This window comes from Euphorbia lathyris, chromosome 2, assembly GCF_963576675.1.
Source record: "Euphorbia lathyris chromosome 2, ddEupLath1.1, whole genome shotgun sequence".
NCBI lineage: Eukaryota > Viridiplantae > Streptophyta > Magnoliopsida > Malpighiales > Euphorbiaceae > Euphorbia > Euphorbia lathyris.
The window spans coordinates 97,207,050-97,225,272 of record NC_088911.1 but is presented as its reverse complement, the minus strand read 5'-3'; the positions used below and the strand labels follow the sequence as shown (position 1 = coordinate 97,225,272).

General features: G+C 38.2%; 1 protein-coding gene across 1 annotated transcript; it reads left to right on the top strand.

Annotated features, from left to right (window-relative positions):
- The first annotated feature begins 8,936 nt into the window (after positions 1-8,936).
- LOC136219072 (uncharacterized) lies at positions 8,937-17,995 on the top strand. Its single transcript, XM_066006297.1, has 13 exons — positions 8,937-9,326; positions 9,637-9,758; positions 9,856-9,992; positions 10,395-10,545; positions 10,987-11,021; positions 11,337-11,412; positions 11,514-11,544; positions 11,677-11,957; positions 12,197-12,454; positions 12,975-13,076; positions 13,208-13,258; positions 16,790-16,877; positions 17,440-17,995. The coding sequence occupies exons 1-13, from the start codon at positions 9,164-9,166 to the stop codon at positions 17,613-17,615; spliced, it is 1,671 nt and encodes a 556-aa protein (XP_065862369.1). The 5' UTR covers positions 8,937-9,163; the 3' UTR covers positions 17,616-17,995.
- The last annotated feature ends 228 nt before the right edge of the window (positions 17,996-18,223 follow it).

Genomic DNA, 18,223 nt, shown 5'->3' with positions numbered 1-18,223 from the left:
CACCGTAGTCAATGCTCTCCTACTGACTATAGCCTTGGGCTACAAGTCGGGCTTTATTTCTGACTACATTGCCTTGCTCATCTAATTTATTTCTAAAGATCCACTTAGTTCCTATGGTCTTTTGATTCCTAGGTTTAGGTACTAAATCCCATACCTCATTTCTTGTGAATTGATCAAGCTCTTCTTGTATAGCGTTGATCCAATATTCATCGTGCTCAGCATCAGCGAAATTCTTTGGCTCATGCATTGAGACGAAGGCAACATTGCTGAGATACTTCCTAAGCTGATCTCTTGTCATCAGTTTGTTGTCAGCAACATCAAGAATGGACTTTTCCGAATGTCCTCTTGGAATTTTTATTTCTTTGGGCAATGTTGAGTTGTTTGGAACAGGTGTTTCTACAATCTCTGCAGGAATAGATTGGTCAGCAAAGGTTATTTCAATTTCTTGCTTACCTTTGGTCAGTCCTCGTATTGATGACTCAGAGGCTCCATTTTGATCAGCGGAAGCTGAGCTTGGTTCATCTTCATCGAGCTGAGTTGACTTTCCTGCAGGGTCAGCTTCATCGAACTCAATATGGACAGACTCTTCTACAACCTGAGTTCGTTTATTATACACCCTATATGCTTTGCTGTTAGTTGAGTACCCTAAAAAGATCGCTTCGTCAGCTTTAGCATCAAATTTTGCAAGATTATATTTTATGTTGAGTATAAAACATTTACACCCAAAAGCACGAAAGTAGCCAATGTTGGGCTTTCGTCCTTTCCAAAGTTCATATGGGGTTTTCTTAAGAATAGGTCTAACTAAAGCCCTATTGAGAATGTAGCATGCTGTGTGGACAACTTCACCCCAGAAATACTTAGGAAGCCTATTTTCACTCAGCATTGTCCTAGCAATTTCGACAATAGTTCTGTTCTTCCTTTCAACAACCCCATTTTGTTGTGGTGTTCTAGGAGTAGAGAAATTGTGGTCAATACCACTGGCTTCACAAAATTCATCAAACTGTTGGTTTTTGAATTCTCCACCATTGTCACTTCTAATATGAGCTACTTTTAGGTCTTTGTCATTTTCAAGTTTCTTAATCAATGTTGTGAACATCTCAAATGTTTCATCCTTGCTACTCAGCAAAATGATCCAAGTGTACCGAGAGAAATCGTCTACAATGACTAAGGAAAATTTCTTACCTCCTAAGCTGAGTGGCTGGACAGGTCCAAAAAGATCCAAGTGTAGTAATTCCAATGGTCTCTTGGTTGAGACAATATTTTTACTTTGAAATGACTTCTTAGTTTGTTTACCTTGCTGACAAGCATTACACAATTGATCTTTTTCAAATTTAAGTTTGGGCAATCCCTCAACTAGTTGCTTTCTAGCTAATTTGGCAAGAAGGTCCATGCTTACATGACCAAGTCTTCTATGCCATAGCCAGGAGTTATGCTCTTTAGACACTAAGCATATATTTTTAGAAAACTGTTTTTCTAAACTCAGCATGTATACATTGTCTACACGAGGGACAGTTAAAATCAATTCATTTGTTTTTCCCTCGAGTATTTGACACTAAGTATCATCAAATACAACCTTTCTGCCGCTCTTGCAAAGCTGAGCTACACTCAGCAGATTGTATTTGAGACCTTTAACTAAGGAGACTGACTCAATAGTAGGGTTACCTCCGATAGTACCTGAGCCGACTATCTTACCCTTCTTATTGTCTCCAAAGCTTACACTTCCACCTCGTTTAAGCTCTAGTGTGATGAACTGAGTTTCATCACTAGTCATGTGCCTCGAGCATGCGCTGTCTATATACCACAGTTTTGATTTCTCCACGCATCTCAGGCTCACCTGCATTTTAGACTATTCATCTTTAGGTACCCAATTCTTTTTGGGTCCTCGTTTGTTAGCATAAACAGGTGCAAAGTCATATTTTAATTTGTGACGACATACTTTTATAGTGTGGCCACTTTTACCACAGAAGTCACAGTGAATTACCCTTTGAGGGTGATGTTGAGTGTGGTCAACATTATTGTGCTGAGCATGCCAACATATCTTAGTGGTATGTCCTTTCTTTCTGCAGAAGTCACATTGGACAATCCGCTTATTGTACCAACACACTTCTCTTGTGTGCCCCTTTTTCCCACAACAGTCACACTGCGTGAACTGTTTATGCTGACTAGTACTTGAGTACTCAGCATGGGATTTATTTTTATTTGAGCCTCTTATTTGGCTCTGTAGGGTAGTGATATCCTTTTTCAGTTTCTTTGAATCTGATTGGACCTCCGAGACAAACTTATGCATACGTTCTATGTTACTGTGCAAAGTTGAATTGTCTTGGAGAAGATATCAGAGGTCATTGAGCTTGACCTCTTCAATCTCATCACACCGCCTGCTGAGTGCCTTTACTTTCTTATTGCACTTTTTAGTTAGCGCATATAAATCACTCAGGGCATTTATCATCTCATTTCTAAGCAAAAGTAAGGATGTTACCTCATTATTGTGCTCCATCTGGTCAGTTTCATCAGAGAGGTCAGCTTGCTCAGAATAAGTGCGGTCAGCATCATCGGCCATGAAGCATATATTTGCTGTTTCATTTGCATCAGCTTTTGATGAGGTTGACTCATCACTATCACTCCATGTGGCTACCATAGCCTTTCTGCTGCCCTTCTTGTCTTTCTTTAGCATGGGACAACTTGACTTGATGTGCCCAGTTTGGTGGCACTCAAAACATGTGACAAGCTTTGAGCTGTCCTTCTTATATTTGTTGTCGCTGGGCTCAGCTTTGTATTTGTCATTTCTTCTGAATGGCCTTTTGCTGTTCCTATCATTCTTCTTGAATAGCTTCTTCATCTTCCTGGTGAACATTGCCATTTCCTCATCATCAGATGAGTCAGCTTCGGTGGAGTCAGCTTACATGACAAGTGATTTTTGTTTCTTGTCTTCTGACTTCTCTTTTTCTTCAAAGTTTTTCATTGATATCTCATGAGTCAGCAACGATTCGATCAGCTCATCGTACTTATATGTAGTCAGGTCCTGAGCTTCCTCCACTGCAGTCTTTTTAGCCTGCCAGCTTTTGGGAAGACTTCTCAAGATCTTCTTCACCTGTTCTTCCTCGGTGAAGTTCTTTCCAAGTCTTTTCAGCTCATTTATAATGTTGGTAAATCTAGCGTTCATCCTCGAGATGTCCTCATTATCATTCATCTCGAACAACTCGTATAATCTCATATGCTGATTTACTTTTGATTCCTTGACCTTGCTTGTGCCTTCGTAGGTTACTTCAAGCTTTTTCCAAATCTCCTGTGCTGACTCGCAACCTGAAATCTTATTGTATTCTGCAGCATCTAAAGCACAGTGAAGCATATTGATAGCCGAAGCATTGTTTTGAAGTTTTCTAAGGTCATCTTCTGACCACTCAATTTCACTCTTAACAACTTTCTCATTGTTAACAGTTTTATATGGCATGTATGGGCCTTGAACTATTGCAAGCCATGCACTCATGTTTGTGGCTTGAATAAAGTTCTTCATCCTATTCTTCCAGAATGTATAATTAGATCCAAAGAATAAGGGAGGCCGACTAATTGATAATCCCTCAGGGAGTATCTGTGTTGTTTGGTTCCCGGGAAGGAAACGAGTGCTGTTCTCAGCCATTTATCGGGATCAGCTCAAGATAGTTATATCTTTGAGTAGTGAGCTTAGGCTTTGATACCACTTGTTGGTCCCGTGTGATTAGTTCTAAGGGGGGGGGGGGTTAGGAACTAATGTAACTTTTTCGTTAATTAATCTTGCTGACTTGATAATTTTAGTGAGTTTATTAACTCATCTTTGGTCAGCTTGGCCGATCTTAGTGTAAGACAGCTTTGGTCAGATGTTGACTAAGACTGTTTCACTTGTGAGTTGGGAATTGACACTTTTGTGGTCAGCTTCCAACTCAGCACTCTAATTTACTCAGTGTCAGCTTTAAACAGTTTATATGCTGAGTAAATATAACAAGCAACATAAGCACACATACACACACACACACACACACACACACACACACACACACACACACACACACACACACACACACACACACATATATATATATATATATATTAAGAGAGTTAGAAATTACTCAGTATGACTTATCCTGGTTTGGCCTCTTCGCCTACGTCCAGTCCCCAGACTCCTCCGGGCTTTTAGAATCCAATACTGAGCTCTTTAAAGGTAGGGCACAAACCCTTTACAAGCAATTGAGTATGCAAGAGTACCATCCTCTATTCGTCTACTCAATCCTACTGAATGCTATAACCGAACACTTAGATTTTCTCTACCACTGAGTACAAAAACCGAGTACTCAGCTTGACTCTCTCAATCTTTACAATTGATAAAGAAACTGTTCTTTCTAGAAGAAGAACACTTTAGATGAATACAAATTCGCTCTAGCTTTTACACAGAATGTGAAAGTTGGTGTAAGATATCTCTTTTGTATTTGTGTGCTTTGGCTTTAGCTCTTTTTGGCTTTCTATGATCGGATGTCTATTGTACTTGTGCATTTGATCCAAGAGTGATCTTTGTCCTTTTATAGTTGAGATCAGAGGTTCAAATGATTTGAATTGGATCTTTCCGTTGAATCCAAACGGCTCTATCTTCAGACAACATTCTGGTCAGCTTCAGTGTGCAGGCCAATCTTGTCGTCTGAATCAGGCAGATGTCAGGCTTGTCTTTTTCTGCTGGTTTGTCTTTTAGTGGCAGTTTGTCTTTTAGCAACCGGCCAGTTGACCCATGTCTCTCAAAACCGTTACCTTGCAAGATTCCAAGGTTTCTATTATTGGTGCAGACAGATGTCAAAATTTGTCTTTTAGTAAACGGACAAATCATGCTGAGTTGCCTTTACTTAGCTTCCATGGTTAGCTTGGTCTGCAGGCCTTATTTGTATAGAAGACTTTATTCTTTTGATACTGAGTTTCGTTCCACTCAGCTTCTTTATCTAGCTTTATCTTCAGACTTCTGTTCTGAAGGTGACTTATCTTCTACGATGCTGAGTTGCTCTTTACTCAGCTCGTGCTGTGCTGTTTGTGCTAACTGTGTCCTGTCTTACTTTTTATTTCTGTTTACATCTATATTTATAATCAACATTGAACAAACATATTAGTACAATTAAATCAAAGCACTTAAATTTAATTGCCTCTTAATCATGGATTAATTTAAATAATTTTGTCAAATCAAAATCATGTGGAAAGGTGTTTCAATAGTAATGATTATGGAAGAAGCTAGGGGCAACCTGAGAAGTACCAGATACCACCACTGTGAGAAGACTGCAGCCATAAAGGCACTAGTAGTGGAGGCAAGAATCCTGTTAGGGCTAGATCTAACCAGCATGTTGCACCAACTTTCCACCTTCAAGCTCACACGAACGTGCAAAATGGACCCTAATTTTACAATCGTGAGGATGAAATGACTCATGACTCAGGGTGCATGAAGTACAGAGGAGAAGTAGTCCATGTGGTGTTTCTTTCGGTCCACAATTTAGTGCTCATCAAAACTAAGCGGGAAACCCAACTATGAATATGGAGATAATGAAGGACATGTCTAGGAGTTGTATGGCCCTGGTCCCAGACAGCTGGGAAGATCAGAGTTTCACAAGCCTTACTCAGTGGCCATTGATCGTGAAAATCCTTATCCCAGAGGACATCGTATTCCTGACTTTACTCTTTTCTCTGCAGAAGAAGTGCAGTCTATGTTAGAGCATGTGGTCAGATTTACCATCTAATGTGGGGAATTAGCTAACCATTTTAACTTTGATTACTTTAAGTTAAGGTTGTTCCCTAATTCCCTCACTAGATTGGCTTTTACTTGGTTTTCCTCATTGCCCCGGAACTCAATCTTCACATGGAAAGACATGGAGAGGCGATTCCATACTCAGTTCTACCGTGCCGAGCCAGAGGTTTGTGTAGCAGAAATGTCCAGGATGTCGCAAAGGAATTGAGAGATAACTGACAATTATATTGCACGGTTCAAACTTATGAGGAGTCGTTGTAGAGTATTCCTTCCTGAACACGAATTCGTGAAGATGGCTCAAAGAGGACTGGATATTGAGCTTCGCAAGAAGTTTCGGGGTATGGAGTTCGGAGATTTTTATGAGTTAGCTCAAAAGGTGTTAGAATACGAGGACTTATTGCGGGAAGATAATTATCGAAAGAAAACTTCAATGAGATCTTATTGCCAAGAGACCAACAAGCTAGAGGTAGCAATGGCCGAATTGTTGAATAAGGGGGCAAAGGTGTGCCCAGATCACTTTCGTCCCAATGAGATAGACCCGAAGAAGAATGCAGTTCAGTACACTTTTAATGTGGAGAAAACTGAAGAGATCTTTGAGTATTTGGTAAAGGAGAGGTTTATTGTCTTTCCACCAAATTATAAAATGCCTGGCAGCGATGAGGTGAAGGGGAAGACCTAATGTAAATACCATGATGCATGGACTCATTCCACAAGATCTTGCTGGACTTTCAAAAATCTCATACAAGATCGCATTGAAAAAGGAGTACTGAAGTTCCCAGAAAAGAAAAAGCCAATGATCATAGATGAGGATCCATTCCCGCCTATGACCTTAGTAAATATGACTTCTTTTGATCTTAGTCAGGTTTTAGACAACTGAAGGAGCCGAGTAGAAAGGGGTGAAAGATCAAACAAGTACAAAACTATACCTAGTAAGGACCAAGGCAAGTGCTGGATGCCGAAAAGGAAGATCAGTGTCCACGAAAGGCCGTGGTTCCTTCTCCGATAAAAGCCAGTAAGGAGTGGCAGGTGGTGAAGCACAAAAAGTTCACTACTCAGGCCACTAGGACCTAGAAACGCAGATTACAGAGAAAGAAGTTAGCTGAGAAGTACAAAACGAAAAAAAGAAGAGAAGGTGTGGAGGCCCAAATCCCAAACTGCAAAGTTCCCATAACTGATAGAGATAAGGATAGGTGATATCGTAATTCCAATCAATACAACACTTACCTTACCTACTGATTTCCGTGGAGAAAGTAGGAGGAATGAGTACACCATATAGGAGCCAGAAATGCAGGAAATGACGACAGAAATTGGAGCTTGGGAAGTTTTGAAGGAAGTGCCTAAGATCAGTAGTAGGGTCACGATTCAGGCTCCATCCAATGGGGGTCCCAAGAAGGCTGTGTTCGAGAAACCTTTTGTCCAGATGACCCAGCATATCAAACCATTGTATATCAAAGCTCACCTCAACGAAAGACCCACTTCCAGGGTTTTGATAGACAATGGTCCAACTATGAACATAATGTCATAAAAGATGGTGCAAGCTCTGGGGAAAAGTAACCAAGATCTTATTGATACCGAAGTCACGGTGTCAGCCTTTAATGGAGAAGTTACTAAGTCCTTGGGTATTCTGCTTTTAGAGGTAAAGGTGGGGACCAAATCAGACTTGTCTGCCTTTTTGTGGTAGATTCTCCAGCCAACTACCAAGTTCCGTTGGGAAAGGATGGGATACACTCAAATTGGTGTGTGTCATCTTCTTTACATCAGTTCTTATTGTTCTGGAAAGGAAACGAGGTGGAGGTGGTCTGGGCAGATGAGAAACCATTTGTAGCAGCGTCAGATGCTATAGATGCCAAGTTTTATGGAAGAGATTTCGATCCAGTCAGATTTGTTGGACAGAGCAAATTCGGTTTGCTATAGAAAGTTTTAATGGTTCCAAATGGAGACAAAGGAGTTTTAAGGCAAGAAATAGCTCTAGTTGTGCCAAGTGAACATCAAGACCTTTCAAGAAAAAATTTCGCACGTTGGTAGGAAGTTACAACAAGCTTTCCGTAAAATAGTTCTATTTTAGGCAGAAGGTTGTAATTCCACACTTTAGGGGGCTAAAAAATATCCTCAATTAGTTCAACGTCCCACTTCTCGAATCCTGATATCATTAAATCACTAACCCACACATTATAGTAGCTTTCTTTAATATGGGAGATAGGACAAAAAAAATTCCTATTAAGAATTCAGGACTCATATCACACGTTAATCATCTCTCGCACCTATCCTCCATCTACATCCTTCCATAATAATCGACATTGACTTCCAAATGCTCCTCCAAACAAGGCTCTAGTTATTACCCTCATGAGCCGTCCAAAAGGTCCTCTTAAAAAAATATTTAGCTTTGAGGATTTTACACGCAAGCGCATTAATATTTAATTATCTCAAATTACTTAATCAGTCACCATTAATTCAAATATAATTTTAGAATTAATCAAATATTTTTCCAGAAAAAAAAGTGAATGTTCACTATAATGATTAGGGTAATTAATTTATTAGTCCCTATATTTTGATAAAACACACTATTTAGTCCCTGTGTTTTCAAAAACACACGGTAAGGTCCCTAACATTTTTCTCGGTGAACTGTTTAGTCCTTCTGTCTATTTGTTAGATTTTTTACCGTTTATGAATTCAGAAATGACTAAATTACCCTTTACTAATTATCAGTCAAAAGCAATTCACACCTCTATGTCTTTCTCTCACAAAAAAAATGAAGAAATAATTGAATCCCTAACCCATAATCGAATCACTTATGCTCACTCTTCCTGTTTGAATTAAAATTGCTTTTGATTTTGAGGTGTTTGGTTCTATGATTGATATGTGGTAAAAGGTAGTTAAGACATTATATTTTTATTTTAAATAGATTTTGATTCAAATTCAAATTGACTAACAGAATCTTCATGAGAGTCTAACGATATGGACTAAATAGTTCACTGAGAAAAACATTAGAGACTAAACAATTCATCGAGAAAAATGTTAAAGACCTTACCGTGTGTTTTTAAAAATACAGGGACTAAACAGTATGTTTTGTCAAAATATAGGGACGAATAAATTAATTACCCTAATGATTATAAAGTAGTCCATAATAAACTAAAATCTTGCTAAACTAAAATAGGAAATAATTTTCAATTTAGAGAGAAGAAAAGCAAGAAAGAAATTTGATTTAAATATAAAAGCCGGAGAAGAGAAGCTCTTCAAATCAAACAAAACAACACAGAAGAGGAAACGAAAGGTATTCTAATTTCTTTTCAACCCCAAACACATCAATCAAACATTCCTCAGATCTCTCCCTAAAATTCTCTACTCTTTTCCTCTCTGTATATATTTTGTGTGTTCCCATAGTTCGATTCCATTTACCAGTTATAGAGAAGAAGATTAATGGGTTACAAAAGCAGAGCAGTAGCTGAAACAGAGACTTGTTTAAGCGAGGCCTTTTTGTTTGCTACCATGTGTATAATTGGACTCCCTGTTGATGTTCATGTCAGGGATGGCTCTGTCTACTCTGGAACCCTCCACACTGCCTCTGTTGACAAAGACTTTGGTGCGCTTCTTTTTCCTTTTCTTTTTTAAAAAAGAAAAATTGGGATTTATTTAAGAATATATTGAATTGTTGATTTTCTTAATAAAAAATTTAATGGGTTATTAGTTTAGTGAATAGTTATATCTTTCTACTCAATGTTATTGAGAAATTTCCATGGTTGTGTGGATGGGATCGGATTGGATTCTGATCTGGGTTTATGCCTCTTCTGTATTATTGTTCTTGATGCGATCGATAAATTACCATTTTTATTTTTAGTTTACTCGTGAAGTTGAAATAATTTGAGGGGATAGAGAAATGTTATTTTCTGCAGGCATTGTTCTGAAGGAAGCAAAATTGGCTAAGAAGGGGAAATGTGAGACAAATGTAGCCAGTGGGAGTATAATTGAAACACTTGTGATTCTTTCAGGTGACCTTGTTCAAGTTGTTGCCAAGGTAACAATCTTTTTTTTTCTTTCTTTCAATATTTTGATCCTCGTTGTTAATGTGGATTCAACATCGAATATGCTGCTTATGCATGGGCTGTGTACAGGGAGTTCAATTCCCACCTAATGGTGTAAATAGAAATGTAGCCAGTGAATATGGAGAAGCTGCGACAAGAAATGTACCTTCTGAGATTGTTGAGAGTAATAAGACTTCTATGGATAGAAAGATAATCAATGATAACAGGTATTGTCTCACTGCATTTGGCTTATAGATCATAATTGTCAAAAACTAGTTGCAAACTGATATTATGAAATATTTTTCTATCATACTACATTCTTAAATAAAAAAAGAAAAAAAATTTCCAAGTAAACTGCAGCTTTTTTTTTTCATTGCATGCTTTGTTTTGCGAGAATGATTGCAGTTGTTAAAGATTCATGTGCAATGGAATTTTCTTTTAGTACTTGAGTTCTTGAACAGATAACAAAATTTTAAAAAAAAGAATTACTTAAAGATTCTGGTGCATTGATTCATCTAGAAACTCAGAGAAGTAATGCCTGTGATATTAAATAGTTAGCTATAAACTATATTAATTGAACTATGAACTATATCAATCAAAGTACGCACTCACCCTATCTATTGAAATAGGATCTCCGCCAAAAACCAGATTAGTACGGCTAATGGTTCCATGTTAATCAAAGCTGCAAGGGAGCACGGGGACAGAAATTTTTTACCAATTCATACCGGAACTGCCATGGAAGTTGAACATGGAAAGAGAGATGGATTAAACAATTGTAAGGTAAGGTCTGTTTAGTCCATGCTGGATTTGTTTTGTGGTTCTAATTGGATAGGGAATGTGTTCTGGAGTCATGTTTGTTATGCCTAATTATGTAGGAATGATTAGAACATGTCAGCCCATCTAGGTTTGTTTAAATCACTACTAGCTAAACTCATTAAGTATCTTGAGTGACAAGTGTGCTCGTTAAATATTCTAGGGTTCTGTGCTAACAAAACGTATCATAAGATGAATCCAATAGTGGCTTGGATGATCAAATAGGTCGACATAGGTCCTGAGGGGTCTTCACCATTCATGTCTGAAGTTTAAAGAAGCCAACATGGATATCTAATTCCTGAAGTGAGATCACATTTTCCAAGGGGTGCATGTGTTTTCAAGAAAGAAATTCATTGATTTCACTTATTCCTTTTGTTCTCTTTTGTTGATATATCTGTTTCATCACAGGGTGGAGAAGCTACTGATGTTTCTGTTATTGGAAGGTATGGCTTGCTTACCTCGTCCAAGTTTTACCTTATAACTTGCTGGTTGCATGGATGGCCTCATTGAATTTGGGTTCTTAGCATACCGCATCATTTCATTTCATTACAAGAAAATGCAGCTCTGATAAGAATTTCTTCACAATTGTTCTGTATGACTAATTGCTTATATTCATCTCTTGGATGAGTCTATAAGAATATAGACTGATAGGCATTTCTTTGTGCGAATGTATTTGGCTTTGGATGTTTTACTCCAAATTATTTCCTCATTCCAATTCCTTCTAATTTTTGTGTCCTGTCAAATTATTTTTCTGACAGACAGATTGGAGAGGACAGGTCACAAGGGGATCAGGATCATCATTCACTGAAATTTGAGCTTCAAAGGGAAAAGAGTGTATGTATTGACAAGCGTAACTTATTTACTTGTATAAAATTCAGGAGTATAAGAACTCCAATATTTTTATGGGGGATTAACCTTTGCAATTATTTATGCAGGATGATGAAGCTCAAAGCTCAAGTTCAACCTGTAAGTTTACATGCCAAATGCATAATTTGATCAATGCCAATTAGAAGAGTAAAGGATAAATGCTTGTGTATATGGCAGAGCTTCCTTAAATAAGTTTGATGATGACAAAAATACTGAGTGTATATGCATTAGGTTCATCCCTTTCAGATGCAAAGGCTGTTGAGGAAGGGCAAATGATGGTGAAGGTACTGCCCAATGGAGTTTCTTGTGATCTTCCTCCTACTAAATTGGATGATCAATGTTGTGGGGGGTCTGCGTCTCCAAGCACCTCTTCTTTGAACACTGTTTGTTCAAGCATCTCAACTTCCTCCAGTCCACTGGTTGATGTAATCTCAGAATCACATTCTGGTTCGCTAGCTTCTTCAGCTGATATGGTTTCGCCACAAAGTTCAGAATCCACTAAAAGCACAAAGGTTAAAACCATTTTTTATTTCTTTTCTTCTCATATACCTGCCCGGATGATCTGATGTAAACACCACTTACTAGATAAAAGTGCCTCATAATTGCATTGCAGTACACAATTCATAATAATTTCTAGCATAACTATATGTTTGTGTGTGTGCTAACTCAAGAACTTCATGGCTTTATTGAATTCAATTATCATAATTAGGACAATAATTTTCTTCAAAAAAATTGGTTGTCTGTATTACAGGAATTCAAGCTCAATCCAGGAGCAAAAATCTTCTATCCATCTTTTGCAACAACTGCGTCGGCCACTGCTGCAATTCCAGCAGCTGCAGGCATGGCTTATGTTCCAAGCAACTCTCCTATGGTTCCTGTTGCTGCTGCTGCACAGCCAGAAGTTGGAACTGGCCCTTTTGCTCCTCGGCCTTCTATCCCTGCTAAGTTTGCTCCATATCCCAACTTTGCAGCTGTAAATGGTGTCAGTGGTCCTCAATTTTCACAACCTGTACGCATTATTGAACTATATTTTTCATTTAAGCATTTTCTAATGTTATTTTAGTTTCCTGCTTCGATTATCATCTATTAGCTGGTCACTTCCATAAACCAAATATGTTTTGTTTCATATCTGCCACTTGTTTCCTATTTTTGGTTTTAGGTTGAGAACTCAGGATTCTATTAGATGAGTTTTACACCATGAATTATAGAAGAATGCTTTTATTGGAATTCAAGAATTTCTCAGCGCACTAGAAATTTGTCAAAGCAATTGATTAGTTTGTCTTTATCTGGCTAGATTATAAGAGTCCGACAAAGGCTGATCTCAGAGACAATTCCATTAGTTAGAAAGTTTTGGCTTTTTCTTCATTAGTGATTTACTTTGGAAAAACATACTAACAATGTCTTTTTACTATTGTAGCACCATAGCAATATAGTTTCTCCCTCTATCCCAACTGATGCTGAATGTCAGTAACTCATTCATTGGTTTCATGCTGATTGCAGTTCTTATAGAGATTACTTTCTGGTTACAGATTGTTGGACACATGGGGAGCAGGACGCAGCCTTTGAGATATGCTAGTCAATACCATGCTGTTCAAGCTACGCCAGCCTATGTGCCTCCAAATTCTCAAGCTGTAAGTAAAAGGAAGTGGTCTTTCTTCTGTGCCTAATTTTCGGATTCTATTATTGTGTCAAGAAACTCTTGTCTTCTTATTTTTGCAGCCACTTGTTTCATGTGATACTTACACTGCTTTTTTTCATATAGGTTATGGTTGGACGGCTTGGGCAGCTTGTCTATGTGCAACCAGTTCCTCATGTAAGATATGACGTATGGAGCATATATAATTAAAGCACATTGATGTTTTGTAGTTTCCATGATTTTTTGAAAAATAAATAAATAAAGTGCCATCTAGTTCTCTCCTGTATACTTGGTATTCATTCATCTTTTGGCATTTACACCTCGGGCCCAAGCACAGAAACCGTTAGTTCACAACCTGTGGCACTAACATGTCATAGTTTCCTCTAATTAAGTTTCGTGTGGACTCGCAATAATTGCAATCTACGAAGTATCATTTTTAGAACTTTTAAAAAGTATATAACAATATCGCACACTCTTACAGAGAAAGAATCTATATAAAAGCTAATGCAACAAGAATACATTTATGGACACAAAAAAAATAAAATAAAAAAAGAGCACGGAGTCCAAAAAAGAAAACGTGAAGACAATTTAGAAGCACAAGTTCACAAGATAACTTTGTGAACTTTTCATAAAGTACTTATATAGCTGCGGAGGTGTTATTCCCCATATGTAGCTATTCTATGTGCATTGTAATAAATATCTATGGGAGGGGAAAGTTCAAGTGGTTCATTTATGGACACTAAAGGATAGTTGCTTAGAAATATAATGGGTTAGTATCTCTTTTCTGTGATTAATTATTGTTGCATTTTACTAAGTTACTGTTTGATCATCTAAAAAATGGTACTAGGGGGTGATCTCAATGGACACGTGGGTTCTAGGCGAGATGGGTTTGAGAGTGTTCATGGAGGGTATGGTTTTGGAGATAAGAATGAAGCAGGAAATGATATTTTGGAATTCGCATCAGCCTATGACTTGAGTATCATGAACACATGGTTTATGAAGAGAACATCCCACTTAGTGACTTATCGGAGTGGCGGTAATGCGAGCCAAATTGACTTCTTCTTAGTAAGGAGTGCTTGGAGAAAGAGTTATATTGATTGTAAGGTGATCCCTGGTGAGAGTACGACAACCCAACATAGAGTAGTGGTGCTAGATTTTCGAAGTAGGAAATGTATAAGAAAACAAACACCTCAAGTAGAGACTAAGATTAAGTGGTGGAAATTGCAAGGGGAGAATCAACAAAAATTTGTGGATGAGATGACCAAAAAAGATATTTGGACTTGCAATATGGATTCAGATATAGATTCAATATGGAATAAGATGGAGCATAGTATAAGGGAAGTAGCGAAGGAAGTTCTAGGGGAATCTAAAGGTAGCATGCCACCGGGTAAGGACACATCTTGGTGGACAGAAGAAGTACGACAAGCAGTAAAGAGTAAGAGAGAATCCTATAAACTATTGGGGAAATGTAGGAGTGACGAGAACTACGAAAAATACAAAGAGGCTAAAAGGGAAGTAAAGAAGGTCATACGAGATGCTAGAGCAAAGGTGAATCGGGATCTGTATACAAGATTGGATACGAAAGAAGGGGAAAGAGACATATATAGAATTGCTCGGATGAGAGATAGGAAGACGCGAGATCTCGGAAAAGTTAAATGTGTGAAGGATGTGGACCAGAAAGTCCTAGTTGGAGATAATGATATCAAGGAACGATGGAGGTCCTATTTTGATGACTTATTTAATGGAGATCGCCAACAAGATGTTGGAGATATAAGTATCCATCACGATATGATAAATCATGAATGCCTGCGGAGAATTCAAAAGGGTGAAGTCAAAATGGCATTAAGTAAGATGAAGTTGAAGAAAGCAGTAGGACCTGATGGCATCCCTATTGAGATTTGGAGATGTTTGGGAGAAAGAGGAATCGAATGGTTGACGACGTTCTTCAACAAAATTTGGAGAAACAATAAGATGCCATCAGAATGGAGGAAAAGTACCTTAATCCCTTTGTATAAGAACAAAGGCGATGTCCAAGATTGTGCCAACTATCGGGGAATCAAATTAATGAGTCACACTATGAAACTTTGGGAGCGAGTGATTGAACAAAGGCTAAGGAGGACGGTGAAGATCTCGGAAAACCAGTTTGGCTTTATGCCGGGAAGATCAACTATGGAAGCCATCCATCTAATGAGACAATTAATGGAGCACTATCGAAATAAGAAGAAAGTCTTGCATATGGTTTTCATTGACTTGGAGAAAGCATATGATAAGGTACCAAGGGAAGTACTTTGGTGGGCCTTGATAAGGAAAGGCATTTCGCGGAAATATATTGACATCATAAAGGACATGTATGAGGGAGTATGCACGAGTGTACGTACTAGTGTTGGGAAAACTGAAGAGTTTCCTATTACGATTGGAGTGCATCAAGGTTCCGCACTAAGCCCATTTCTTTTTGCCATCGTTATGGATGAACTAACAAGTTCACTTCAAGATGGTATACCATGGTGCATGCTGTTTGCAGATGATATTGTGTTGGTTGATGAGACGAAAGAAGGAGTGGAGATGAAGTTGGAACTATGGAGGCAAACTCTAGAATCTAGAGGCTTTAAGTTGAGTCGAAGTAAGACAGAATATTTGGAGTGTAAGTTTAGCGGCCGTAGGAGTAGGGAGGCAGGGACAATCACCCTAGATGGGAGAGTTGTTCAGGCCTCGGATTGCTTCCGGTATTTAGGATCTATTATCCAAACGGATGGAGAAGTAGATGGAGATGTTGCCCATAGGATTAAAGCTGGTTGGTCGAAGTGGAAGAGTGCTACGGGTTTCCTTTGTGATCCCGGCATGCCTAATAGATTGAAGGGAAAATTCTACCGGACGGCAATTAGACCAGCATTGTTATATGGTACGGAGTGTTGGGCAGTGAAACACTGCCACATCCATAAGATGTCGGTGGCGGAGATGCGTATGTTGAGATGGATGTGTGGTCACACGAGAAAGGACCGGGTGCGTAATGAAATAATTAGGACAAAAGTAGGGGTTACATCTATTGAGAATAAAATGAGAGAAAACCGACTAAGGTGGTTTGGCCATGTGAGACGTAGAGCGCTTGATGCGCCGGTTAGGAGAACCGAAGAGTGGCAAAGGGATGTAGTGGTGAGGGGTAGGGGAAGACCTAAGCAAACTTGGAGGAGGGTGATCGAGAGTGATATGAGTTTATTGGGAATTGAGGAAAATATGGTAGTGGATAGGACGGAGTGGAGGGAGCGAATCTGTGTCGCTGACACGACTTGATTTTCACGGTTTTATATGATGGTTCATGTTAGCCGACCCCGAATCATTTCGGGACTAAGGCTTTGTTGTTGTTGTTGTACTGTTTGATCATCTACAATTGTTGCTGACATGTGACACTTCAAAGTCGCATGCTCACCGCCTAACAACCATGTTCTTATTGTAATTATAAAAATGGCATTGCATTACAGAGCCAATGCTTCTCATGTGCATCATTGTATATCATGCATTTTTGTGTCCATATCTTGAAGTAAAAGCAGTTGCAAGTTTTCTATTGAGGATTCTATCTTAGTTGCATTATTCACATATAACTTTGTAGGCATTTTTATTTTCTTTTTAGTAACCCCTGGATTTCCCATGGTTTATGGATAATATTTCTTGTAGTTCTCTGATTGATTGATTGCCTATTGTTTCATATTGAAGGATTTGGTGCAGAGTACAGCAACTGTTTCACCTTTATCTGTACGGCCTATGTTGACTTCGCATCAGGTCCAATATCCTAAGCACCAAGGTAGAAAGCAGACTTTCATGTTTCTCATGCATGATTTAGTGTTTATATGAATGAATTGTGGGGTTTCCAAAAACCACAGTTATGCAAGACGTTGAGATTCCTCATTTAGAATATCTTGATTTTTAATGTTGCTATTACCAAGTAAATAAGGAGACATGCGGTAAGCAGATAACTATGAACATAAATGCTTCTACATATTATTCTAAGAAGGTAAAAGAGTCCTACTTCGTGTGCATGCAAAGGTTATGAATAATTTCTGGTTCAGTTAGGTGACTTTAGAATTCACCACCGAGGAGAAGAAATCCCTCAAGGTGTGTCTTGTTAATATAAACATTTATTTGCTAAATTGTGCAGTCGCATACTGGGGCATAAACTGTATATTTGGTCACGAATGCATATTCAGTCCTGATGCCAATCTAATTCATTTCCTGCATTTGAAGAAATTGTCTTACCAATGCTTGAATAGTTTCCAGCCATAATGATGTCCTGTAATTGTGCAGATACCGAATATTGCTTATTATTGTCTTATAGATTATTTGAATGAATTGTGATGTTATTGCAGGAAGTGCAGCAGGGCAGGCTTTGCAACTATGTGCACCTCCACCTTTTCTAGCTTCTGGGCAGCAACCTCCATTCGCTATGCCTAGCCACATTCCTCTTCTGCAACACCCGATTCCTGCTAATCGTACAATTCCAGTTCCAGGACCCAATTCTCTCTTTGGCACCAAGTTTCCATGAACATGTTTGCTGCTATTATCACAAACTTAATGATTCTTTTACATGAGTGAGGGAAAAAAAAAAAGTTTTGGTCTATAGGGTTTAGAAAAGCATCTGGAGTAGAGATGTAGTAAGTTTTTTTTTATCTTGGTATAGGGTAGGTAAATTTTTCTCATCTTGTTTGTTGATGCAAGCCCTGATTTAGGAATGAAATTTCTGCTTTTTAGTAAGGAAAGCTTTTTCCAGGTAAATGGGAGATAGATTAAGTGAAAAAACAAATAGACAGCCTCCAGCTGCAATGTTTTGGTACAGATTATATTGAGGCAATTAATTCTTTTAATATTAGCAGGTGATTCGAATAATATGCAGGCAGCATATCTACTTCGTTCTATAACATATCAGCTCCTCCATGAGAACCATAAATTATTTTTGCAATGCAAGAATGAGCATCATAAATTCACTTTTTTGTTTTTAAATTTAGAATTTGTTTTTCTGTCATTTTAGCTTCATCGATATATATGTTTTTTTTTAGTTATTCTTATTTACATTTGAAGAGAGATTTAGGGTAAAATACACAAGTGGTCATTCAACTTTGATCGTACTGATACTATGGTCATTAAACTACAAAA